Below are 25,900 nucleotides of genomic sequence, written 5' to 3'. Positions count from 1 at the left end.
ACCACTTTAAGGAAATTTAAGATAATTTAAAAAAAAAAAAAGAGAGAGAGATCCAACCGAACCGAGACTGAATATTTGCCTTGTCGGTGAGATTCCAACAGGCTATGTTGACTTACTTTCAGTGTCGCACTTACTTTCTTTTTTACGGTAGCAGAAGTTAAGTTAAAGAAAATCGCGCCCTCTGGTGGCGCGAACTACAACAGCTGCAGTTTCAAACGCTGCCTAAAATATGCTCTATCCCTTTAATAATATCAAAATAAACAGAAAACTTACTTTGCTTTGATTTATACACACATCTTTCGCATTTAGTGAAGTAATCAACAAGATGTGAAGAATTTGAGGCATATAATGATGAGGTTTCGTTTTCTCACACTGGCTGATTTTTTTCTGGATGGTCTTTATCTGCAGACACTCCTCTTCCTCTCCTGCTACTGCGGTGGGATCTGCTTCTCGGACCATGGCGCTGCGCTCTGAACACTTCACTGTATACGTGGCGTTGTGTTTTCTTCTTGTAGCATTATGTACCGTCACTGTAAGAGCTTCTGGAGGTAGCGGATCTAAAGTTTTGTCTCTTTTGCAGCCGTATGACTTTCTGTATTACAGCGGGGTCCGCGCTTATTACGGAGAGGAGTGGGCAAAGGCTGCAGAGCTGCTGGAGAAATCCATCCAGACCAAGGAGGCTCTGCTGAGAACCCGCAGACAGTGTCACGATGACTGTGTGGCATCCGGAACCAAGGCTTTCAACAAACTGGGTACGTTTAGAGGCAATAACTATATTCTGGTGAAGATATTTATGCATCAGTCAGTCTAAATTAACAATAAATGTCAGATCGTTCAGTTTAGCTTCATCTCATTCAATTTAGAGGCTGGTTGAGTTTATTAAAGTACAGTGGTTTGCATAGAGATTCATAAACTTTTCATGTTATCATACTAAAACTGCAAACTGCAATGTATTTTGTTGGGATTTAATGTAACAGAGAAAACTCAAAATAGCCTAAGGACAGTCAGACTTTACACAGTCAGCTGAATTTAGGTTTCAACTAAGGATGCACCGATCCACTTTTCACTTCCGATACAGATATCTGAGGTTTAGGATTGGCTGATACCGATCCGATACAGAAAAACTGTGCTGAATTAACTTGAAAATGTTTTTAAAAACACAGACTTGAAAGTACCAAATTACAAATGTATTTGATAGCTCTGCACCAGTACATTTAAGCAGGTATAAACATGTATGGCTGGATGTGAGAGGTGTTTGTGTTTTCTGTCAGACTCAGAGGAGGGCAGCATGTGGGACCTCTGGGCTCTGGACTGGATTCAGCAAAAAGCCGAGTGTCTGAGGTTCTGCATCGGACGCTCCGTCGCCCCGACGGGACAACTTCCTGTTTCTAATGACATCGAATATGAATTCAACACTCGCAACCCCTACAACTTCCTACAAGTCACTTACTACAAGGTAAGATGCACTTTGTGCTGTGGAGGCGTATTAAAGGCGCTGAAAAATAAATCCTGACTTTAATCTTCTGAGATCAAAAGTCTCAAAAGTTTTGAATTTTTTTAGTGGTTCTTCTCATCTTTAGTACGATGGCATATTAGGGCCACTGTGGACAGAAAACATTTTACATTTTTGTAGTCAATTAGTAAATTTTCATTTTAAAAAATCTGAAATTTCTTTCCTAATTTCACAAATTGACATTTTCTGAGTTTCAAAAGTCAAAAATTTGCTTAAAAATTTTGAAATTTTAGAGTTTCTAAAGTCGAAAGATTTTGAGTTTTGGAAATGTTCTGAATTTCAAAAATTGAAAATTTGCAAGAATAAACTCTGAACATTTGAGATTAATCTCAGAGATTTTCTTGAAAAAAAACATGGAAGTTTCAAAAGTTGCAAAGTCAACTTTTGAAACTCAGACGTTTTTTCCTAAAAATTTCTGAGATTAATCTAAGAAATCCTGAGTTTCTTCTTGAATATTTTTGACTTGTGGACCTGAGAAATTTCCACATTTGTTTCTAGAAAATTTCAGAAATTATTCTCAACATTTCTGATTTTTTTGGCATAAATTTCCTCCTTTTTTTCCTATCTTACTTGGCCCTAATACGTTGTCATAAACTCGTACTGTGCATCCTCAGAGCTCTGGTTAATAAACTTATTAGTATTTTTACTCCTGTTGACTCTACAGTTAACGTGCTGTGATGTTTAATTAAAATTTGCAGCTGTATTTTCTGGAAACATGCCAGTGTTTGTCTGACATTCTCTCCTCCTCCACACCAGTTAGAGAAGTTGAAAAAGGCGGCGTCTGCAGCTCACACGTATTTCGTGGCCAACCCAAGTCACCTGGAAATGAGGAACAACATCGAGAAGTACAGGCGCATGGAGGGAGTGACGGAGGACGACTTCCAAGACAGAGAGACTGAGAAACATTGGGTAAGACGAGAAAAACCGTCTGTTTATAAGGAGTGAGTCTGAATGGATGCAGTGATGAGGCACAGCGTCCTACAGAAATACTTGCACACCTTGAAATTTGTATTTTGTTTCAGTAAAACCTCAAAAATGTATGTTTTTGTGTTACAGAAAACAGAAAGTGGTGATAAATGATTGTGAAGTGGGAAAAGATGTGCTTTCAAAATTATTTGATTGCCTTGGATTTTATTTAGGGTTATTATAATAAAGAAAACTGAATGCAAATGCACACTTTTTATATTTTTCCTTCCAGTTATGCACCGATCTGTTTGTTGAGGGCTTCAAAGTCTTTAATAAAAACAATAAAGTTTGAGGTTGTGATGCAATAAACTGTAAAATAAGGAAATGTTGCAGTAAAGTTGAGGATTAAATACCGCTTCTCCTGGAGTTGTTTCATCTTCCAGTTTTGATGCGGGCGCATTGTTTTCTCTCAGGTCCTGTACGATGCAGCCATGCAGCACGAAGCGTCGTCCGACTGGCTGCAGGCGGCGGAGAAATGGCGAGCGTGTGTGAATGAAACTCTGTGGCGGATAGACGAGTGCAGGGTGCAGTGTGAGGTTTCACCGCAGCTGCTGCCCGAGGACCGCGGAGTGGACGGGGTGGACGGCGCCTTCGAAAAGGCTGCAGGTGGGAAGAATTACAAGACAGGATGAGATATTTTCACACCACAGGAGCTTTACGTTGGTGAAAAATACGAAGAGCAAAACTTTGTTCTGGATTCTTGTTTATATTTTCTCAATGCTTTTAGTCTCTTTAGACGGCTGAATTTAAATATGTCAGGTAAAACTAACAGGATGATATGATAAATGCAGGAGGAAATACACAAAGTTCTAATTTGTAAATTTGATTTGATTTAATTTTTTCTTCTGCAACAATTACAAACTTAGAGGATAAATATATTTTTGGCTTCTTTAGATTTTCTCCCAGTGTTTTTTTTTTACTTTTAAAGTGGTCTTAGTTAGGTTTCCTGCAAGTTTTCAGAAGATCTTTAAAATGTCTTCTTTTTATTTTATCTATTGTTCTACTTGGTTTCAGTTAAATATCTGATGTTATAAACAGAAATCTGATTTTTATAGCCACTAAACTCTGACCTGTCAATCAGCCAGGGCCAGATTTACAAGGATGTGGGGCCCTGGGCTGCAGCCTGTTTGGTTCCCTGTCCTCTAAGAAAAAATGATTTTACTAATGTAAATTACAGAACATTAATACATCAGCAGGCATGAACTGATGCATGATAGATTTAACACTAATGGTTACACTAATGACTCCTTATCGTTTCCAAAAAATGACTATAACTTCATAAGTTTTCAAATATTGTTATATTGTTTATATTCAGGTATAATATCAATATAGCTCACATATTATTTTGCCCAGTATTAACATTCATTAAAAAAATACATAAGAACCTGTCTGGCCCAGCAATCAGGAGTAAAAACATAATAATCGTACTGTAATGACCAGCGTTGTTTATGACACATATGGACATTCGTTTGTCTCGTCTGTCCAGCTCTGTCCCTGTCCCTCCTCTCATGCCGGCAGTCCTGCGTTACTCAGGTCGCCACACGACCCGGACGGATTTCTGCACAGGAGGATTTCTTACCGACTCAGCTTGAGCATCTGCACATTGCACAGTTTAAATGTGAGGCTTTGCACAGTAGAGAGAAAATGTTTTTATTATGGTTACATTATTTATGGTTGACTTTTGTTTCTCCGTCAGCTGGCGATGTGAGTGGAGCGCTGCAGACACTTCGCTCCTTTCTGCTGTTTTACCCAAATGACAGGGACTCCTTAGACAACCTGCAGCTCTACTATGAGACACTAGGGGGCGACGCCGAGTCACACGGCATCCATCCAGCTCAGGTAAAACTTTAGAGGTCGATAATCTAAATCTGAATATTGTCATGTTTCAACCACAAACTTTACTGGATTTTATTTGGACTTAATGTGAAAGACCAGCACAAACCAATACAGGATTATAAATGAATTATTATTATAAGGAACACTAATTCTGCACTGATGTGCTGCATTGTAAGTCGTCTGTGTTTTTGCAGTTTTCAATACACATGAACATTATGAACCTTTTAGAAAAATGATCCGACTCAGTTGCACATCCTTCGGATTACAGGTCCAAAATAACTGCTGTTATAGTCTTGTTCAATATATTATTATTATTATTATTATTATTATTATTAATTAAATCTTATTTTTATATATAATATTTTACACTTTAAGAACTTTTTTTGTGTGAACCTTTATACCTGATGCTGCTGTTACACCTGAGTTTCTCTTTTGCGAGACAATAAATGATGCTTATATTATATTATATTATATTATATTATATTATATTATAGCTAGAGGGTTTGTGTTCAGACCTTCATACTTTGGTTCCTTTTGATGAAATTTAGTGCAACCAAATGCCTTCAAATCATCTAATCATTAAATAGAGTCCACCAGTTTGTCATTTAATCTCCATATGAATGGTGGTTTAAATTTATTAGTGAACATTAGTGAACAAAAGGCATCATGAGGACATCATAGATGTGTGGAAGAAGCTGCTCTGGTCAGAAAATGCTAAAGGTTTTGTACAGCAGAAAAAAGGGTGAAGGCAGCATCATGCTGAGGGTGGAGCTGACTAGAGGCTAATCCTGGAAGAAAACCTGCTGGGTCAGAGCATATGCATGTGCTAGAATGGCCTAGTTAAAGTCCAGACCTAAATATAGTAAATACAAATACATGTCACAACAGATTTCTAATTTTAAAAAAGTTTGAAAACTATAAAGTACTAATAGCAACAGCAAGACAAAATGTGAAAAAGTTAAATTAAATATGACCCTGAACAGGGTTGTTTTGTGTTATTGTTATTTTCCACTGATGGGAAAATGAAGGAAAACATAAATCAGAGTTTAGTTTTGAATCTTCCTCTAAATATTTTTAAGTTCAATTTTATTTTTAAAAAATGGGATATTATGTATTTATTTAGAGCATTTTATGTGTAAATATATAAGATTATAGGCAGGTTGCTAATCTTCATCTCTAGTCTGATTGGCTGGTTGATGTTACAGTGATAAAAATCACAAAATAACACTGCAGAATAAGAAATGCATAGAGTCTACACATCATTTAATCAATAACATTCATCCAAATAGTCACGTTTGACTAAAAGTTTGTGTTTTCATTCAGGAAATTGCCAAATACGTCAACCAGTCATTGCAGGAGAAGAGCCTGTTGTATTTCGGTGTGGAGAATCTGAACTTTACTTTCACGGACCCGGTAAGCGCTGACTCCCAGTGCAGCGACTGAACGCTGCAAATGCCTGTTTGCTCAGTTTATTCATCAATCTGTTTGCAGGATCTCTGGACTCCAGAGGATGTTGTGCCTGAATCTCTCAGGAAAAACTGGAGGTGAGACAAACTGAGGCAAAACTCACCTGAAATACAAGGCTGACTCAGAGTGTTTGCTTCCCTACAGAGCAGAAAAACAGGTGATAAATGAGAAAATAAAGGAAGGAGATCAGATAGAAGAAGTGGACGATAGCGGGTTTTATGCAGGCAAGAAAGCGGCTCCATAGTTTCATAATTTAGCTTTTCTTCTGTCTCATCCTTTACTGTTGTTGGTCTCAACAGGGGGTTCGGTCCCACAGGTGGGAGTGACCATAACCATGGACGATGACGCTCTAAACGGGACAAACCGGGTCGTTCTGGACGGAGTCATGACTGAGAAGGAGTGTGATAAAATACTGCAGCTGGCAACTGTAGGCAACTTCTATATCTTGCTTTTAGTCAATGTTGAGTTAGTTTTGTCTTAATCCATGTGTACAAATATATTTTCAGTAGAAACCAGACAGACTATACTGGGTGAGATGTGTTGTTTTTACAGTGTACATTGTGTCCTTTAGGTCGCGGCGTCGCTTGGCGACGGTTACAGAGGACGGCGGTCCCCGCACACTCCTCATGAGACGTTCGAGGGTCTCACCATCCTCAGGGCTGTGAAGGTGGGTGGAAATCAGAGGATGAGAGGTTTTGGTTTGGGTGACATCTCTGAAGTCCTCCTGCTGTCTGTCTCCCAGCTGTCCCAGGAAGGACTGGTGGACCAGTCAGACACCAGATTGCTCCATGAGCTGGGTGAGAGAGTGAGGACCCTGCTGCACTCCTACTTCAGGAGTCCCTCAGGGCTGTTCATCTCCTTCACACACCTGGTGTGTCGCAGCGCCGCTACGGGTAACAGCATTCGCTCTTTATTCTGTCCCAGATCAGAGAAGGTTTCATTTCAACACAGTGAATTTATAGTTATATCACATTTCCTACTCGAATCGCTCCGTCTTTAATCTGAGTCAGGTGAAATACTGACACCATCAGCTTTTGCAGATTAATTTCCAAAAGGTTACATTTCCACACAGAGCGCCTTAAAACATTTAGTCTAAACATAAAACCAGCTGCACCTAAAAGTCTCAATCGTTTTTTCTTTTTTGTTTGTTTTTTGATACATTAGTGAACGAGCAGCAGACAATCATGCAGATGAAGGAAAATGCCAGACAAATCAGGGACAGAGATATGGAGAAGTTTAAAGAGAATCTACTATGAAAAATTCACATTTTGTGTATTTTTATACTTCCAGATGGTTTTAAAAACATTTCAAGATCTTAAAAACATCCAGTCATTATTTGACAATAAGTTAAAGTGGTTTTGGTGTGTGGAAAGTGAAACGTTTCAAAAAGTAACAGACGACGGGCTCTACGCCGTTACCTAGCAACCCCAGCAGAGCCCAGCCCGTCGCCTAGCAACCCAAGCAGAGCTCCAGCACATTTAAAAACACTTTGTGTAATTTCTCCTCCTCTTCATCGTCATGCATGTGCTTCATGTTGGCGTGTTGCTTGAAATTCTAACAAATGAAATTTAAGCTTGTAGTTGTGAACAGATATAAATGATCGAATGCAGCAAAGTACTGCACAGGACATTTCATTAGTAAACATGCAACAGAATTTGTTTTCTTCACTCTATAACTGTGTGATATTAAGAAATAATCTGAATTATTGTTGAATATTTGTCACGGTCGGTGTAATGGATGAGGTGAGATGCCGAGACCCAGATTATGGTGATGATGATGATGATTTTAATAACGAAAAATGCTCACAAGCAGTCCAGGACAGGCAGCACGGCAGGAAACAAGCACACAGCTAAATGCCGGTAGCAACTGACAATAAGGACAAAAACGAGAGCAAGCACAAACCAGGACTTGGCAGTTCCACTGGAGAGTACAGACTGACGCAGCAGCATACGCTTGACAAACAAAGACAAGGACCCGACAAAGAACACAGACAACAGGTGGGACTAAATACACACAGGGTGTAATCAAGGGAACGAGACACACCTAGGAACAATCGGGGAAGACGCAGAGACAGAGACACAGGGAGCAAACTGAAGACAAAAAACTCTAAAAATAAATACACAGAAACACGATCCTGACAATATTACAGTGTTGATATCAGTTATACAAGTGATATAATCATATTGTCCTCTCTTTTGCTTCTTTTATTATTGAAACACTCACTAGGGTCAAGGGTCATCTGGGTCAGGTGTGCAAATCTACCAACTGGAAATTTTTTAGCTTGTTTTAATTTATCATGCAATTTATTGATTGATAGATTTATTGCTCATTGCAATAGATCTGCAGATCATTTAAAAATGCTTGAATCAGCTTTTGAGCCGATGCTGGTTCTGAATCTGTTTGTCTGCTTCCTTCCAGGTGAGCAGGAGGGCAGGATGGATTTGTCTCACCCCGTTCATGTCGATAACTGTCTCCTGGAGCCAGAAACCAAACAGTGCTGGAGGGAACCGCCTGCCTTCATACACAGAGACCTCAGGTACCAGAAAACCAGAGGTCCGGTAGTCATCAGCGTTTATTTCATTTGCTCCATTATTTACTCTGAATCCTGGTGCTCCGATTTAATGTCACCTTGTTCCAAATGTGTAAATAAGAGGAAGCAAATATAACTTAAAAGGAAGTGAGATTTTCAAATGATCAGATTCAGGAAAAATGCTTTTCAGTTAAAGGTGTTAATTTGTGGAAAAATCTAAATTTCTTCCTGCATTTAAAATAAATTTGAAAATCATTATGATGAAGGGATTTGGCATTAAATGAGCTGATATTTTGTTTTGTGTTTTTGAAATATGTCTCATAGTTTTCTGAGTTGAATAGCTTGAATAGTTTGTCTTCATATAAATAGAGGGCAGATATAAGTTTATGCTTCCTTCTGCTCCTTTTCATTCGTGATTTATTTTAGTTGTTACCTGAACTATTCATATTTAGAATGAATTTGAATAAAACTCAAAATAGAATAATAAAATGAATCCATGTACTTATATAAATTTTCTCAGTCTTCTTCAGTGGAAGGTAACCATAGGAGAGTTTTCTTTAAGCAAATTGTCACTGCATTACCAAACTGTCTAAAATCAAAACGTTACATCCTATAAAATATGACAAAGTCGTTTTTACGTGTGTAAAAATGAGGAACATCTTTACCCAACAGCGCCATTCTCTACCTGAACGACAACTTTGACGGAGGAGAGTTGTTCTTCACTGAGCGAGACGCCAAAACAGTAACAGTGAGCCACTTTGATAAACTCAAATATGCAGATATTTTTTTTAACGCCATGATGAATGTGGGATTTCTTTGCCCTCGTTCTTGTCTGCAGGCTCGAGTTAAGCCCAGCTGCGGTCGACTGGTGGGCTTTTCGTCCGGGCCGGTGAACCCCCACGGCGTGACAGCCGTGACCCGGGGTCGGCGCTGCGCTCTGGCCCTCTGGTTCACCAAGGAGAAGCTCTACAGGGACATGGTGAGCGCTGAGGTCCGACCCGGCCTCCTCCCCGCTTATGTCACACCTGCGGCTGCGCTGGCTGGTGTCGTGACTCTGGTGTTGGATAATCGGAGGGCCTCGAACACAATGCAAATCTGCTGCTGGTTTTGCATGACAATGGCCATTTACTGAGCCTGTTCTGCGGCCCGGTCGGTGCGGTCTCATCGTGTGCACGCTTGGAAAAGATTAACCATTTAGGACTCGGCGTTTCACATCTTTACTCCACATGTAGGGATTTTACTCACCAATGGAACAAAAAAAAACACACACAGGTTTCGGCCTTGAAACCTGCTGAACCATTCCACGTCTTGTCAGGTTAAAACTGTGAACTTTAATATGTTTTATGAAGATTTTATCTAATAAACCGATACAAAGTACCGAAGTGAAGGGAACATTGTTAAATTTCCTTTTCTAATTAAGATCTGAAAAGTGTGACCTGCATTTTCATTCAGTCTCATCAGTCAACACTTTTCACTGCAGGCCTTTTAACGTCTACCTTTTAATTTAGAGTTTTTATTACAATTAGAATTTAAATAAAGTGCACATCCAAACTTTACATGGTTTCAAATGTGAAAATAACAAAGGCATTTCAGAAATTTTGTTCATGCAGTTTGAAACTTAAATTATTCCAAAGTAAAGCAAATATTTATTTTAACTTGTTAATTTGAGTGAAAATAATAGAGTAATGTGTGCTCTTTAACTAGACGAGAGCAGATTTTTTTTTTGCACATTGTGAAATAATTATTATTTGTTTTAAATTGCAGCATTAAGTTAAAACTCACAATTCAAGATCGATGAATTATCAGAATTTAAAAAAAGACTCTTTTAGACATTTGTTTATTGTTGTTAAATCAACTTTACAAACTTTATTTTCTGAGTTAAAACAAAAACAATTTTCCTGTGAGTTGCATTTTCAAGTTAAACCACCTTCAAATGTTTTACAGTGTACAACACAGTAAAAATACTCCTAAAAGTTGTTTTTTTCCCCAAAAATAATGTACCGCAACTCTGGTTCCATCACAGAAAGCCCAAGATGAGACAGCGATTACACTGAAGTGTTTGGTGTATAAAAAGTTCACTTGGTATTTTTTGAGTTCAGTTTCATGAACATCAACAGGAATGAATTTAAAAACAAGACACAAACGTTTTGTTTTTGCAAAACTTCAGAATTTGCTTTCCAAATCAGCTTCCAGCAGGAAATCAGCATTTTGACGTATTTTGCATCCCTGCTGCAGGAGCGAGAGGAAGCAGAGGCCATGTGGGCCGCCGACGGACAGAGCGCGTTGAAGAAGGACGAGGAGGAGGAGGAGAAGGAGGGCGGCGCCACTGTGGGCCGCAACGCCCGGAGCCACGCGCCCAAAGAACGGAGCAGAGGGAGAAACGCTGTAACGGGCCGCAAGGACGAGCTGTGACCATCAGAAGAGACTCTCAAGACTGGAACTTATTTTCACCATTCAGTTTCCACTCAAGCATCTCACGCCATTTGTTTTTTAATTCTGTGTCCAATTTGTGCTTTACTTATGCTGTGAGCGATGGAGAGCCGCCGCCTCTGTGATGTCAGTCTGTATCGCTGCTCCGGATGCTCCTCCGACCAATCACTGAATTTGAAAATGGAAAGAATATAATGTGCATTAAATGTGACTGTTTACCAGCGAAGCATGAGTGCCACATGCCAAATGCACGCAAGAGGAAAGAGGATTACAGACGGAGAGAGAGGTTAGAAACGGTGGCAGAGAAAGGCCAGGCTAAAAAGATCTGCTGAGCGATTTACCTCCGCCGGCTGGTTTTATTCTGCGCTGAATTTGAGGAAAATGATGAAGTTTGACTGACATGAGCGTGACGCACAACACTCTGCTAACAAAAAACAACAAAAAACCAGGAGAGAAATGTTGGATAGAGAGGGAGAGAGAGAGGTGAGCGAGGGTAGAAAAAAAAGGATAGAAATAGAGAGATTACTGTTAATCCCTTATAAATGAGTGCATTTGTTTATGAAGCTTAAAAAGTCTCCCATTTAGAATATGGATTATTAATCCAAGGAGAGAGCACTTAATCATACACATCCAGTGGTGACAGCCGGCCGGCCTCCCACTGCAGCCTCATCGTTCCCATTACAACCAGTGCCTCTTTGCAGCCCATATTAACACTCTGCGCTATAATCCGACACAAATTTGGGTCGACCGGCTCCTTTAATGTAGTTTTAACCCTTTCCTTTCCTCGCTATACAAAACGTCGGGGTTAATCTCCTTCCAGGCAGGTGGCATTAGGCTCCCGACTGCCTGGTGCTGCGATCGCGTCCACGTCCAGACGTCTTCCTGCTGTTTGGAGTTTCAGCAGAAATTACATGAAACTGAAATCAGAGCTTCCTGCTGTCGGTCTTTTCCTCAAAATCAGGAGCTCTGCTTGGTTTTCTGTGAATGAACCGACTCATCTGGTTGATTGTCTTTGATTTGTTTTTAGATCTACAGAAGCAGATTTACCATAAGCACGAGGTTTGGTCTGGAAAACATGAAAATAACGTTTAAAAGAATAAAATTTAATTTAAAAATTGCAGTTCCTGAAGCAGTCTGGAAATTTATTGAGTTTGATTCAGGTATTTATCGTTTATCGTGATGAATTTCTTAATATGATAAGAATTCTGATTTATTGACACGACTCAAATTCAAAAATACTTTTATTGATCCCAAAGGGAAATCAAATGTTGTAACTCATGTTAATTTAATTAATTCAATTAGTGATTATAGGTGGAAATGGCAGGAAAGAGCTCCTGTAGCAGTCTGTATTGCACCGAGTTTAAAAAAGCCTCTGACCGAAGAGGATGATCTTTCATTGATGTACAATAGTAGTTCTGTATCTTTACTAAATCTTATCACACAATGTCACTGATTTACAAAAATAACTGGAAAAGCAGGCAGCTACTTTTAATTTAAATATTTCCTTTCTATCTGTGACTCGCTGTCCTCATGGTGGAACATGACAGTGGCAGCATCATGCTGCGTTTCTTCAGGAAAACTGTTCAAAGTTGCAGAAACATCATTTTTAATTTATGACACATTTAGATTCCACGGCTTATTTTGAAAACCTCCTGATGAAAGGTAAATATTCATCTGATTTATTCTTACTACCAACATATTGTCCTGTTACTCCTACATTCATGATTTGCTACTCGCTCTCTGTCTCTGTGTCTGCTAACAAATCCCCTTTTTGCATTTCTGGGTTTTGTGTCCCGCAGCCTGTCTCTCCCAAACCCCGCTCGTTCCAAATCCCAGGTCAGCGCCGCTGTCGTCACTGCACTCGACGGAGCACAGGTCAACACTTTTAAAACCCCCGCAGCTTAATGTATCCTCTCTGCATCATAGTATAAACCTCAAAGTGGGCAGCACACACATTAACACACATTACAGGCCTGTTTATTCTGCTCCAGATTTAGATACGTGGACAAAACATGCAAACAAAGAGTTCATGCTGTGGGTTTTTTTTGGCACAGTGTTTGTCCTTACTGGTTTCAATCCTTGACTGGAAATAATACGTTCATGTTTGACCCATTTAACCTACAGTAGGGACATTTTATTTTATTTTATTTTAATGCAGGCAGCACTTTAGCATTTGCATTATTTAGTGAAGATTTCCACTCAGTTTTGTCTCACAAAGCTCAATCGGTTATTGTATTTATGTGCAAATTATTTTGGAAACCACAAATTCATACAAAAGTTACTGCTTTAAAATTCTTATGTTTTAGGTTTGATTAATATAATATAAGCCAACCCAAACATTCTCAGTGAAAAAACAAATAAATAAGACATGACAGATTTAAAAAACTGAACACAGCCTGTAGATATTGTGATTTCTGGATTTCTTTGGTAGCTTTATAGCAGTAGAAGTTTAAATTTCAAATAAATTTCAATATGATATCAACGCCTGTATTAACCGTTTAGCAATGCTAAAGTAATGCTAACATTGCCTTCAGTTAATATTAGCCGGAGCATCATTTATCTTCCAGCTTTTTATTTCCTTCCTTTATTATGCCACTGCAACGTAATGTTTTGTTTGTTCTATATTTTCATTATGTAAAGCATCCTGAACTGCCTTGTTGTTGAAATGTGCTATACAAATAAGCTTGGCTTGTCTAATTCACACAGGTGCTGCAGTCTGAGCTTTAGAACGGTCAGTTATATAAATACCTTCTATCGCTGGATAAATGTGGAGTGCAGAGGAAAATCTTGTGTTTTATCTAGTATAATGAAAAAAAACAAGTTCTCGAGTAAATCTGGTTTAGTTTAATTCATAATTGGCACCAGTTCTCAAAGTTTATTTGTATGCCACATTTCAGCTCTACATCATGAAAACACAAAAATAAAAAATAATATAAAACATCATACAGTCAAAATTTGAGAAACCAGTGACAAACGTTACATTTTGTCAAGTGCCATCATCAAAATGATCAATACATGTTGAATATGACGATCAATATGTTGATCAATGCTCCAGTGATTATCAGTGGAAAGCAGCTGTAAACAGGCAGGTTTGTAGCCTTAATTTAAAGGAACTCGATGTTTATGCAGCTTTTCTTCAGTTTGTCTTCACAGGTTGGCCTGAAAATTAGAACCAAAATATTTGTTATTGTTGTATCAACCCTCCAGACCAGTCAGGACTTCTGGTTCTGGAGATGCAGAACCAGAACCAGACATGGAGAAGCAGCATTCGCCTTCTATGCTCTTCTAATCTGGAACAAACTTCCAACATTAGTAGTTTAGGGAATAGTTGGAGGAAATCAGTCTTTTCGCTGATTTGTCTAATATTGTGGTGACAGTTTTAACAAATATTTTTATAAAAGTCCCAAACTGCAGCTTTAATGAGAAACAGCAGGGTTTCCATAAGGAGCAGCTCCAACAAATTACTGAGAGGGTTTTTGGGAACTGCGGCAGCTGGTTTAAAGTCTTTCTGCTCAAACTTGCTGGAGAATATTTGGTTTCTGCTGTCAAAGAGTTAAATCTTTGGCTGAATCTGCCGTCTCACAAACCAGACCCAAGCTCAGCTGTATCATAATGACTACAGGTGATTTAGGTGGTTAGGTAACGTGTAGCAGCTGTGAGGAGAAACCTCTCTGATGAATTTTGTCAGGTTTCATGAGAGCGTCTTGTTTTAATGAGCGAGCAGAAACAGAAAATAAAGATTTTAAATCAAAGCAGACAAATCTTTCTTTGGGCACTGAAAATATGCCATTAAGAACATTTTAAAAAGCTGATTTGATGCGGTGTAAGTATTTAAAATCAGAAAGAAAAATCTCTGAACTATTTTGTCTTTATCAAAAGGCCATTAATTGGCAGCAGACTTTTATTTTCAAGTACTTTGGAAACAGCAGAACGATCAGCAACATGTCACCTTCCTAAAATAATGGCCTGAGTCACGACTAATTTCTTTCCAAAAGTTTTTTAGGCAAAGAAAAAAATTAATAACTTTTGGCAAAAAATTACTCAGACTGTTATTTTAGCAATATAACTTTCAGATAATTTTCTTATTCAAGCAGTTCTGCCCCCCCCTGGCACAATGGCGCCCTGGGTCAAGAGCCATGTTGATCATATCAGAACCTGCTGCTGCTCTGACCCACTAAACATTTTTGTTTTGGCTGGCAGCTAAAGGAAGCGTTAATTTACATTGACTGGGTTTGTTTGCTTAGTTGTTCTGTTTGCACAGTAATTATAAAAAACCAGGTTTTTATTTTTATGCTGCAGGAATTCATCCTGTCACAGTAACACGTTTTGCTGGACGATAAGTATTGCAACAATCAATAATATTGTTGTTTTGTGACAATTTTTAAGTGATATTATGGTTATTGTACAAGATGTTTTAAATATCCAATAAATAAACAGAAACAACAAATTAAATGAAATTTCATTTCATTTAATTTGAAATGAAACCTAAACGTTCATGTCTGAACATTTACAGTTAAACTACCTGGTGAGCTGGTCTGTCAGACAAAAGAAGACAGAGGTCGATTTTTAGACCTTTGCTGAGGATAAGATCAGCTTTACATGTAAGTATTGGCCGAAAACCGATCTCCCAAAATTAAGTAAACAAATCAATATCAATTGATGAATTGGTGCATCCCTATTATGAAGTCTCTGTAAACAAAACTGAGTCCAAAGCACCAGACTGAAAACTTTCATCATCCAGTTGTTAGTAGAAAGAGAGAAAAGAGAAAAACAATGAATAATGTAAATAGGAATTATTGATCTTGTTTTAATTTATCGTGTGATTAATTGATTTATTGCCACAGGCCTGTCAGTAGTTTCCCACATTACTCCTTCCAGTCTGGTCTCTGCTCTGCTGATCTTCGTCTCCATCCACCAACTTTCTAATATTAGCTTCAGTTCAGGTTTACAGAACACAAACTGCGGCTCTGACCACCATAAATAGCCATGTTCCCAGGTCTGACATCCAGTCTCCTTCCCTCCCCAGTATGGTTTCCGTCTCTGTGTTCAGATTCACCCCTGCTCAGGCCCTGTGACCCCCCACATCCACGTTTTACACCTTGTTTGGTTTCCCTCCGCTCTGCCCCCCGCCCTGCCCCTCTTCTCTGTCCATCAGGTTTTATCCCCTCATCGCTGATCTGCCTTCATCCCTGCAATCCTCATCTGTTCCTCATAGGACCGAGCAAGAAGCATCGCGCTGCGTGTGCGAAGACACTGAGTGACTGAGCGGAGGAGGAAGCGTGCTGAACTTATGACAACGACCTGAAGCGATCTGATCGCTGGAGCTGCTGAGGATCCAGACAGTCGATTGGTGAGTTGGACACTCATCTGCTTCACTTCAGACATTCAGGTTTCAGAGAACAGGAGCAGAAAAAAGTTCACCGAAAGGATAAAATCACATTTAGTGAAGGAAAACATACATAGATCCTAAACCACACATGTCAAATTGTTTCATTGTTTTTGTTGTGACACCATTTGATTATGCTGGTTTGATTACCTCCTTCTTTGTTTTATTTTGTTTGTTAATCTTGTTTTTCTGCAGATCACTGCTTATTCTGTGTAAATTTAAAAATAAATTAAAATAAAATCACATTTCTCAGATCTTTTATAAATTATGTAGCTTCTTTAACTTTTGTTTTCAGTATAAAAGCTTTCAAATGTAAAACTCCAGCATATGGAGATGAATGAACAGTTTTTATTTAAATATTCCCCTTCACGCTAATGACAACCTCATATTGCAACAAACTCAGTCAACATATTTGTTTGCTAGTCTTTTGTGGCAGATAAAACAAAGAGATTTGAGGCGAATATTATGGTGGTATTATATGGAGGGATAATCTCAGTAAAAGCAACTCCCCTCTCCTGTGGGATTCCTTAAAAAGCAGAATTAAACTGGCTGTGTGCACACATTCAGATTTATACTGAAAAATACGAGGAACCTCACTCTAAAGGTCGTTTTTCAACTTGATTTAAAACTTGATCAATAGACGTAATTTTCAGAAATTACTGCAACAAAAAAGCTCGGGCTCCATCTGCCCGTCTCATCCCGCTAGCCTCTGCCCATCCCTTTCTCCGTCTCTCATCCAGATGTAAAGAGCAGTCAATAATCGGATGAGAGCAGATTTGATTCAAAAAGCTTCCCTTAAAATCTCAGCCCTGTTGGATTTATAAAAAAAAAAAAAAACCTAAACTGGCTCTTCTGTCTCACCTCTCGCCCTCCCTCCCTGCCTTAATGCACTTCTCCATCCAGCAGCCATTTAATCACATGGGAACAATGACAGAGTTCCAGGAACGGGACGGCGAAAAGGCAAACTCACGTTCAGAAACAACAAATAACAATAAAATATAAATAATTATAAAATCCTCCCCAGTTTTCACTTTCAGGATCATCAACAGCTGAAAGAAGCTGTCAGGTTTTAAATAAATCAGATCTCTTTCATTTAAAGTTAATACCACCTTCACTCTCTTCCCCTCCTTTTTTTTACTTTAAACAAATTAAAGGCAAATCCTCTTGGTCATGTGTTATGACAAGGACACTCATTCAAATAGTGATAAGAGCGACTGAGAGATTACAGCCTGCACACATAGGATAGCACACATACGATTGTTTTTCAGGTAAGACAAAGAGGAACAGATATCCTGATTACTCATTCATAAGAAAAGTAATTTGCTATGTCAGCTTATCACATTTTTTTTTTTTTTTTTTGCTGTGAAATGCTCTATTTTTAAAACTGTGATTGCTTCTTTGCATGTCTGCTGATTGCATTTGTCACACCGTGTGAGTTCGGCCATTAGGCGATTGATTTTCTGCCCTTTTTAATCACCACATTACCAAAATTCAAAAGCCATCAGCGCTAAGTGAGAGCTCAGCACAAACCGTCCGTTGTTTCAGGAGGAGCCGATACACATCTGGCACGGCGACAGGACATTCTGGTTTTCTGTGTACATTCAGGGTGAGGATGTGTTGCATCTTCTGGAAGAACAAACGGAGTCGTTAAAGTCATGTTTGCCTCCTCGTTCGACCTCTCTCTGGTTTCTGCCTGTGTGTGCGCTGACGTTCTCCTGAAGGTGTGCCCGCGGGTTTCTCTGCGAGTTCCTGCGTATTTATGAAAGTTTGCAAAGCAGACGAGGGTTCGTTTGACTTGCAAAGCAGCGTTTACTTGGAGTCGGGTGTAAGGCAGGTTAGCGAGCTCAGGTAGGCGCGGGTTTGATTCCAACATGAGGTGAAAGCACAGGTGGAAGTGTTTGCTTAAGGGTTTATTTTTAATTGCCTGACTTTTATTATGTGTTTTTCATGGTTTTTATTTTAGGACGTCTTTTTCTGTTTTCACTGGTGACATTTGCTGGTAATCATCACCATGGGTGAAATGGAGCAGCTGAGAAAGGAGGCAGAAAGCCTCAAAGATCAGATCACTGTAAGTAGCTCCTTCCCTGTCAAAAATCAGGAAAAATCTATATTTATTGTATTTTATGGTGATTCTGAGGGTAAACCATCATTCTTACGAAATGAATCCATCTTAATCTGTGACTCGATAGGAGAAAAACACATGTAGAAACACATTTCACATGTGTCCTTCTCACTGTTAAAACATTTTGATGTGTATATCAATGGCCTTATGGTGTCATTTAAAAAATAGACATTACAAAGAATTTGATAGATTTTTCATGTGTATCAAATTAACATGTGAAATAACTTCTTCATGTCACTTCCAGAAATTATATTAGGTAGTAACATGTGAAGCAAATGTTCACATTTGAATTGTTTTAATCCGTGTTTTCACATGCTGAAATTAAAGTGTGTAATAACATGTGAAACTGAGGTTAAAGTCTTTAATTTTTTCCAAAAATGTTTTTCTAATGTGAAAAATTATGTAACATGTGAAGCACATGTGGTCAAATATCCAACATTTAAACTTTTTCTGCTCATGTTTCACATCAGTCGTTTCGAACAAATGAAACACATGGTAAAACTTTGCACATGTGCAAACGTTTCCCGTGTGGAAGTCACATGTGAGGCACATGGGATCAACCATCAAATATAATATTTTGTGCATGTATTTCACATGTATGTAAAACATGTTACAATAGATCATGTCATAACTTTGAAAATGTGCATTTCACATGTAAAAATTATTATTTATGATTTTTAAAAAAATCAAAAACGTGGGAAAAATTTTTTTAATTTTAAAATTTTAATGTTACATATATTTATTTCACCTGTGGAACATGCGACCACATTTTCCCCTGTGCTGATGAAGACTTGTGGTGATGCAATCACATTAAAAAACCTGAATTTTGTGCATTTTCTCTGTGAAATGCGTGTTTTGGGTGTGTGCGCTCCGCAGGCGGCCCGTAAGGCGGTGCAGGACACCACGCTGCAGGAGGCGGCAGCGGGGATCACCGTGGTGGGCCGCATCCAGATGAAGACCAGGAAGACGCTACGGGGTCACCTGGCCAAGATCTACGCCATGCACTGGTCCACCGACTCCAAGTAAATACATGCAACCTGCACACGAGTTCACCTGTTTTAACTGCGACAGAATCGATCTCTGTTAGAACGCAGGACGATAATAACTCAAACAGCTTGGGCAAGTTATTTTTGGAGCATCTCACTGCAAAACCACAAAATCTTTCCAAATTTTTTTTTTTTGTCTAATTCAAATATCTTAGTTCACTTGAAATAACAAAAACAAACTTAAAAGTAACTTTTCAGCAAGATATAGGAGCTTGTTTTAAGTAAATAATTCCTTAAAATTGATGAAAAAGTTCTAGTTCCACTGGCAGATAAATTAATTTATAACAATACATCTTTCCTGTTATAAGTGAAATAATCTTCCAGTGGAACTAGAACTTTTTCATGAGTACTAATATTATTACTTCTAATTTGGATTTGTCTTATTTCAAGTGAACTACGATGTTTGCACTAGGAACTAGACTAAACTACTTGTTAAGGTTTTGTGTTTTTGCAGAGTTTGGTGTGATTTTTGTGTTTTTATTCCTGTGTGCTGCAGGCTGTGCGTCAGCGCCTCACAGGATGGAAAACTCATCGTGTGGGACAGCGTCACAACCAACAAGGTGGGTCAGAAACAAACATGTCACCTGTAACGATGGAAGCCTTGGGTTTGTCTTTCCACTGATGACTGAATACCAGGAGTTACAACGCAGGGCAAAGAGCCAGGCAGTTTTATTTACACATCATTTCACAAAATTTACTGCAGAAACGTTTGAATGAATTACAACCTTTTATTTATTGATGATTTTGTCTTTTTTTTGAATGCCTCTTCTGCACTCCTCTACATACAGCGATATCATAATAAAACTCCTGGTTATTGTTATCTAGTGTTTGTAGAAACTCTCTGTAACTAAACCTGCCTAATGTAGACAAAGCCTTGTAAAAACATCCAAGTATAAAAACATCCTGGTACATTATTAAATGTTAAATACAACTTCTGGTTCAGGGGTTTCCTTTTTTGTGTGAAAATTAAAGCAATAGGTAGAATTTTATGTTGAATATGTTTTCTGCTGAGTCATCACCACTGATAACTTTTTCACAACCTCATTTGTTTTCTGTCAAGTCATCATAAAATAAACTGATCATGTCAGAGATCAGTTCAACCAAACTTACACCTCCTCTTTTCTGGCTTTTAATGTTATCTATTATATTTTATGTCTTATTCTAAATGTGTTATTGAAGAGGAATATTTAGCTCATGTCTACGGAGAGTGAAGAGAGCCAAATAAAACAATAGCTAACTTATGAATTAATTGTTTTGATGTGTCACTTTAAAAAAAAAAAAAAAAAAAGATGTGTCACTTTAAAAAAAAAAAAAAAAAAACTGGAAATAAATACAAAAATAATTTAAATATAGAATTAATGATGTGCATTATTTCATTTAAAAAATTGGATAGTTAATTATTGCTTTGAAAAGTTTGTTTTGAAGCAGCCAATCAGACACCGGGTCTCCCTTAGCCCCGCCCATAGAGTTTGATTGGCGAAGTTGAGGATTTAAATTAATTCATGATGTGCTTCAGCACAGATACATAAAATTATTTATTAAATCATAAAATAATTATAGCTAGTTTGTAAAACAAAATCAATACATTTAATTGAGGCATGTATAAATAATTCTACATTTAATAAATTATTTGTGTACTTATATCCAGGTTTAATAAATTAATAGTAAATTTAAATAATTATTTCATAAGTTATTTACAACTTGGCACTCTTCGCATATTTCTGTTTTGGAGAGATTTTTTTATTCAAAAGACACAGCTTGCTAAAACTAAATAAAACTATTTTGATATGTAATGAACTAATAGCATTATATTTCAACTAGTTCTGGTTGAACAATTAACAGTAGACACTTTTTGGACTAGTAAAATTTTATCTTTAAAAATCTGTTAAGTATAATTTTGTTAAACTTTATTGAAATTTTAGAATAAAGTGTATTTAAAGGTCTTAAATCTGTTATTGACCTCTTTAGTGTTGTTCAAATTTATCCTAATTAAATTCAAAACCTTATCTTAGCTTTTAGATGAGTAAAACTGCAGTTTTTCAGGTTTTAAGACAGCTGGACGTGTCCTGTGTGTGTCCCCAGGTGAACGCCATCCCGCTGAAGTCGTCCTGGGTGATGACGTGTGCCTACGCGCCTTCAGGAAACCTGGTGGCCTGCGGCGGTCTGGACAACATGTGCTCCATCTACAACCTGAAGGGGAAGGATGGGAACGTCAAGGTGATGCGAGAGCTGGCCGCACACACAGGTAGGACGTGTGTAATCGAGCAAACTGAAATGACGAAAATAAATTAGCCAATTTAGAAAAATAAAATAAAATAAAATTTTTCGCTAGAAAAAATTTTGCGGTCGGATGAGGTAGTTTTTTTGTTTTTTGTTTTTTTTGGCCGTATAAACATAGATGTGTTTCTCAAAACTGCAATGGAAATATTTTTTTGTATCACATGAGTCACACGATCAACAACCGGATGTTCCCAGTGGCGCAAACCGTGAAGAAAGAAGACGACAGGAAGTAGATCGAGGATGATCGCGCGGCATGATTTTTTAATGACTTATTGCGTGAACAAACTTTTTCACACGTGATTTTAATTGCGTTTCTGATTTAATGGAAACACCGCAACTGCAAATTTGTGTTTATTCATTTTTACATTAGCAGAATATAGACAAAGATTTTTGCACATTTGTAATGAAAAGGCAGTTACTGTGACCAATACATGAGGGCACGTCTATTCAGTGTAGTTCTATACTTTGTTCTCTGAGCGCCTTCCTACTTTATAATTGAAACTATATTTAGAATCCCTAATTGCACATTTTTAAAGGTTTGTTCCTGTTTGTTTTTACATGTTTGAACAAGGTAGTCATCCTATTGTTTTTCTCAGTTTCATTATAAATTATTTTACACTGGTTGTTATACTTCTAATTGCTAAAGTTGTGTTTACATGTTTGATCAAGCGAAGTGAAGCTACTGGTGTATTTGAGTGTGTTGTACTGTGCAGAGTTATCAAAGAAATTTATTATTCAGACTGTGTTTTAAACAAAGAAAAGTTTTAAGTCAGTTCAGCTCTGCTTTTCTGAATCGGAGCGGCATCGGCTGGTACTAAACCCCAGATATTTGAATCGGTATTGGAAAAGAAAAAAGTGGATCGTTTCATCTCTAGTTTTTAAATCCCTCTGTCTTCCCAGGTTATCTTTCCTGCTGCCGCTTCATCAGCGACACCGAGATCATCACCAGCTCAGGCGACTGCACCTGGTAAGAACAGTTCACAGCTGATTGGACCGCCATCTTAGTGTTTAGGGCACAAAATAAAGGCTCATTTCATTTCAGCATACTCTGGGACATTGAGACAGGGACCCAGAAGACTGTTTATGCTGGACACCAAGGAGACTGCATGTCCCTGGCCGTAGCGCCAGACTTTAAGTTTTTCATCTCAGGAGCGTGCGACTTTACGGCGAAGCTGTGGGATATCAGGGAGGGCACCTGCAGACAGACCTTCAGCGGCCATGAGAGTGATGTCAATGCCATTGGGGTACGCGTGAAGAAGATGTTTTCAGGATGTTTTACCTCTAAAACCCTCCATTTGTAATAATTTGTCATTCTTTCCAGTTTTTTCCCAATGGTAACGCAGTGATAACCGGATCAGACGATGCCACCTGTAAACTGTTTGACCTGCGGGCTGACCAGGAGCTTATCACCTACCAGGACTCCGGCATCATGTGCGGCGTCACCTCCCTGGCCCCGTCCTTGTCCGGCCGGCTCATCATGGCTGGCTACGACGACTTCAATGTGAACATCTGGGACATGCTGAAGGCTGAGAGAGTGGGTACGTATACCTGGAAACCTGATCAATTACAGATTACACCGGACAAGGGAAGAAACATGCGCCCTGCAGAGGACAGTGAGGGGAGCCAACCCATCACTTTGTTGTCCTTGGAATTGAATTTGCTTGTATTATTTGGCTCATTGTCCAATTGGACGTTAACTTTCTGCCTGATGTTTGACGCTGTTGCTTCAGTATTTCCACATAATGTTCTTTACTCATCATGCCATCTGTTTTGTGGAGTGCACCAGTCCCTCCAGCAGCAAAATACCCCCACAAAACGATGTTTTCCAGCTTGTGAATGTCCTTTTTACTAAAACTAAAAAATAAAGAAATAAAAATGGTGGGCATTATGGCCAAAACTCCAACTTAGCCTTCACAAACAATTGGACATACCACCAAAGATCCCCAAGTGCATTTTCAGACTGTAACCTGGCTTTTATGTTGTTCTGTTCTTTGCTAATTGGTATTGGATAAGTAAACTATCTCAGTATTTCATTGTGAGAAGTAAATTTCACTCTAAACATGTTCCTCTCTGGGACACAGAATCGTATCCTTCATAGAAACTATGATGACTAGAGAATCCCATTGTGTGTGTTTTAAAATAGATTCAAAATGGGGCTGAATTATTTGGCTGAAAGACTTCTCACCATATCAGAGTTTCATATCAGTCTACATCAATAGTATTGATTAGTTTTTTGTTTTAAATATCTGATATTCTGCCAAACTTGTGCTGTGACCTTTCCTGTTTTATCCAGTTTTCTCTCCACGCCGTTGTTTATTTTTAAGCAGTCATGAGGCACAGTGGTGTAACCTATAAATGGTGCTGCACAAGTTACTCAACAGGTCGTTGCTAGGTAACCATAGAGTGAGTGAGTTGCTAGGTAACCATAGAAGGAGTGAGTTGCTAGGTAACCATAGAGGGAGTGAGTTAGTTGATTCCACTCACTTTACTTTGCTAGTCTTGAGAGGTTTACTAGCTAAAGTCTTTCCTCTGCCTACATCCCCCAGAATGCTGTGCAGTTCTGGATTATCTAAATATTTATTGATATTGATCGCAATTCTAACACAATATATATAGTTATTGATTTATTGTCCAGCCCTAATCCAAAACAGTTTCCTATTACGGTTTGATTGACCTATCAGGAGTTTACAGACCATTCGACTATTTAAAACTGTTGGAAAACTGACCAGATTTTAGTGAATATAAGCAAAAAGAAATAAGTTTAGTCATTTGAATGACATAAAACAGGAAAAGGTTGTCTGATTTAATGTTGGATAGTGTTATTTTATGCAGTGCATGTAAATATCTGATTTCAAGTGCGTAAATAAGACTATTTGAATATAAGAATATTGTTATTTATGTATCTTAAATAATGGTTTTACTTCAGAAATAATCACCTTCTTTGATTTATGCTGTTCTTCAGGTGTGCTGGCTGGTCACGACAACAGAGTGAGCTGCATTGGCGTGTCTGCAGACGGCATGGCCTGCTGCACGGGATCCTGGGACAGTTTCCTCAAGATATGGAACTGAGGCTGTCCCTCTGCTACAAGCAGAAAGAAAGCAGTTCATTTATGCTTGGAAACATGTGAAGATTTAAAACAAGGCGAGATCAATGGAGGCAGGAGGAGACACGTACAGTGAGAAGAGGGTATTTTATCTGTGCCAAGTCATTTCTAATGTTGGAGAAGAGGAGTGTAATGCGAGGTTTCCTCTTCTCCCAGTCACACTGCACTCTCACCTTTCTTCTCATGTTCTGGCGGAAATTAGGGTAGAACAAAAGAGTGGGCGTCTTAGTCAAATTTCTCATTAGTTAATCTGTAATTCAGATGAAACAGATGGCGGATGCATAATTTTTGGAGCAACATTAAGATTATCCAATGCGAACAGTTGCCAAATGGAAATGGTAGCACACTGGATGAGTCAGAACTAAAAACATGTCAAGTTACAGCCTGTGTAGAGTCACAGAAGCTCCACTTATATGCTGTTTTATATGAGAACATAGGTTACACCATATGAATAACATGATTTACAATCATTTGTTTTAGCTTCGGTAGATCCCCCAAGTACTTAAACTTTCTTTTTATTTTCTAATTTTATTTAAACTTGAGTCAATAGTTTGCAAATGTCTGCATTTGTGTTTGTTTTGTATGTGACTGATGGACAATATTTAGCAGGATTTGGGATCGTTTTTGACTTTATCCCCTCAGTAAATAGGTAAAAACTCAAAATGACAGATGGATTAGTAAAATGGTTACTTGGTGACCCTTTTCTCAAGTCAAAACTATATCAAAACAGTAACTGAATATTTATATATCTGCTTATACATTTATCTTTATAGCAGGTAGGCTCTGAATACTGATTGTACACATTTAGATGAACGTCAAACTAAAATTTCAACTACATTTTTTTCAAAACTTGATCTACACTGCAATGTAAACTAATAAATTTGGGATTCTGCTAAACAATTGTATATAGTCTTAATTTCTGACTCGTACTGTTTACTACTTTGATAATCTGAAGTTTAAGTGAGAACATAAGATTAGTTTTATCCATTTATTGTCTGTACCCGCTTGTCCTTGGAGGGTTGCACTAGTGCTCATCTCCAGCAGTCATTGGTCAGGAGGCGGAGCACACACTGGAAAGGTCGCTAGTCCATCAAGGCAACACAGAAACACTCACACCTAAGGGCAATTTAGGGAAACCAACTATCTTGACAGCAAAAGTGGATAGTCAGCACAAAAACATATACATACACTTAAGAGTACTTTTATATCTGTACTAGAGT

General features: G+C 38.3%; 2 protein-coding genes across 5 annotated transcripts; both read left to right on the top strand.

Moving 5' to 3' along the window:
- The first annotated feature begins 103 nt into the window (after positions 1–103).
- p3h3 (prolyl 3-hydroxylase 3) lies at positions 104–11,862 on the top strand. The gene is made up of 16 exons (XM_007550175.2): positions 104–752; positions 1,272–1,456; positions 2,270–2,422; positions 2,893–3,085; positions 3,966–4,097; positions 4,176–4,318; positions 5,639–5,728; positions 5,807–5,859; positions 5,927–6,006; positions 6,082–6,209; positions 6,354–6,449; positions 6,525–6,675; positions 8,201–8,318; positions 8,985–9,060; positions 9,151–9,291; positions 10,548–11,862. Exons 1-16 carry the CDS (start codon positions 392–394, stop codon positions 10,722–10,724), a joined length of 2,277 nt encoding a protein of 758 aa, XP_007550237.1. The 5' UTR covers positions 104–391; the 3' UTR covers positions 10,725–11,862.
- Positions 11,863–15,869: 4,007 nt separating this feature from the next.
- gnb3a (guanine nucleotide binding protein (G protein), beta polypeptide 3a) lies at positions 15,870–25,580 on the top strand. Of its 4 annotated transcripts, none has more exons than XM_016670543.1 (9): positions 15,870–16,092; positions 18,092–18,196; positions 19,127–19,272; positions 19,793–19,856; positions 21,379–21,541; positions 22,477–22,543; positions 22,619–22,820; positions 22,898–23,114; positions 24,539–25,580. In XM_016670543.1, the coding sequence occupies exons 2-9, from the start codon at positions 18,140–18,142 to the stop codon at positions 24,643–24,645; spliced, it is 1,023 nt and encodes a 340-aa protein (XP_016526029.1). In that variant the 5' UTR covers positions 15,870–16,092; positions 18,092–18,139; the 3' UTR covers positions 24,646–25,580. The 4 variants fall into 4 exon arrangements, with proteins under 4 accessions (XP_016526029.1, XP_007550235.1, XP_007550233.1 ...); XM_007550173.2 differs by lacking the exon at positions 15,870–16,092 and adding an exon at positions 17,343–17,396; XM_007550171.2 differs by lacking the exon at positions 15,870–16,092 and adding an exon at positions 17,745–17,976.
- The last annotated feature ends 320 nt before the right edge of the window (positions 25,581–25,900 follow it).

Source organism: Poecilia formosa, unplaced genomic scaffold (assembly GCF_000485575.1).
Source record: "Poecilia formosa unplaced genomic scaffold, Poecilia_formosa-5.1.2 Scaffold34, whole genome shotgun sequence".
In the NCBI taxonomy this organism is placed as follows: Eukaryota; Metazoa; Chordata; class Actinopteri; order Cyprinodontiformes; family Poeciliidae; genus Poecilia; species Poecilia formosa.
The sequence above is the reverse complement of the archived record's forward strand: the minus strand, read 5'-3'. Positions and strand labels throughout refer to the sequence as shown.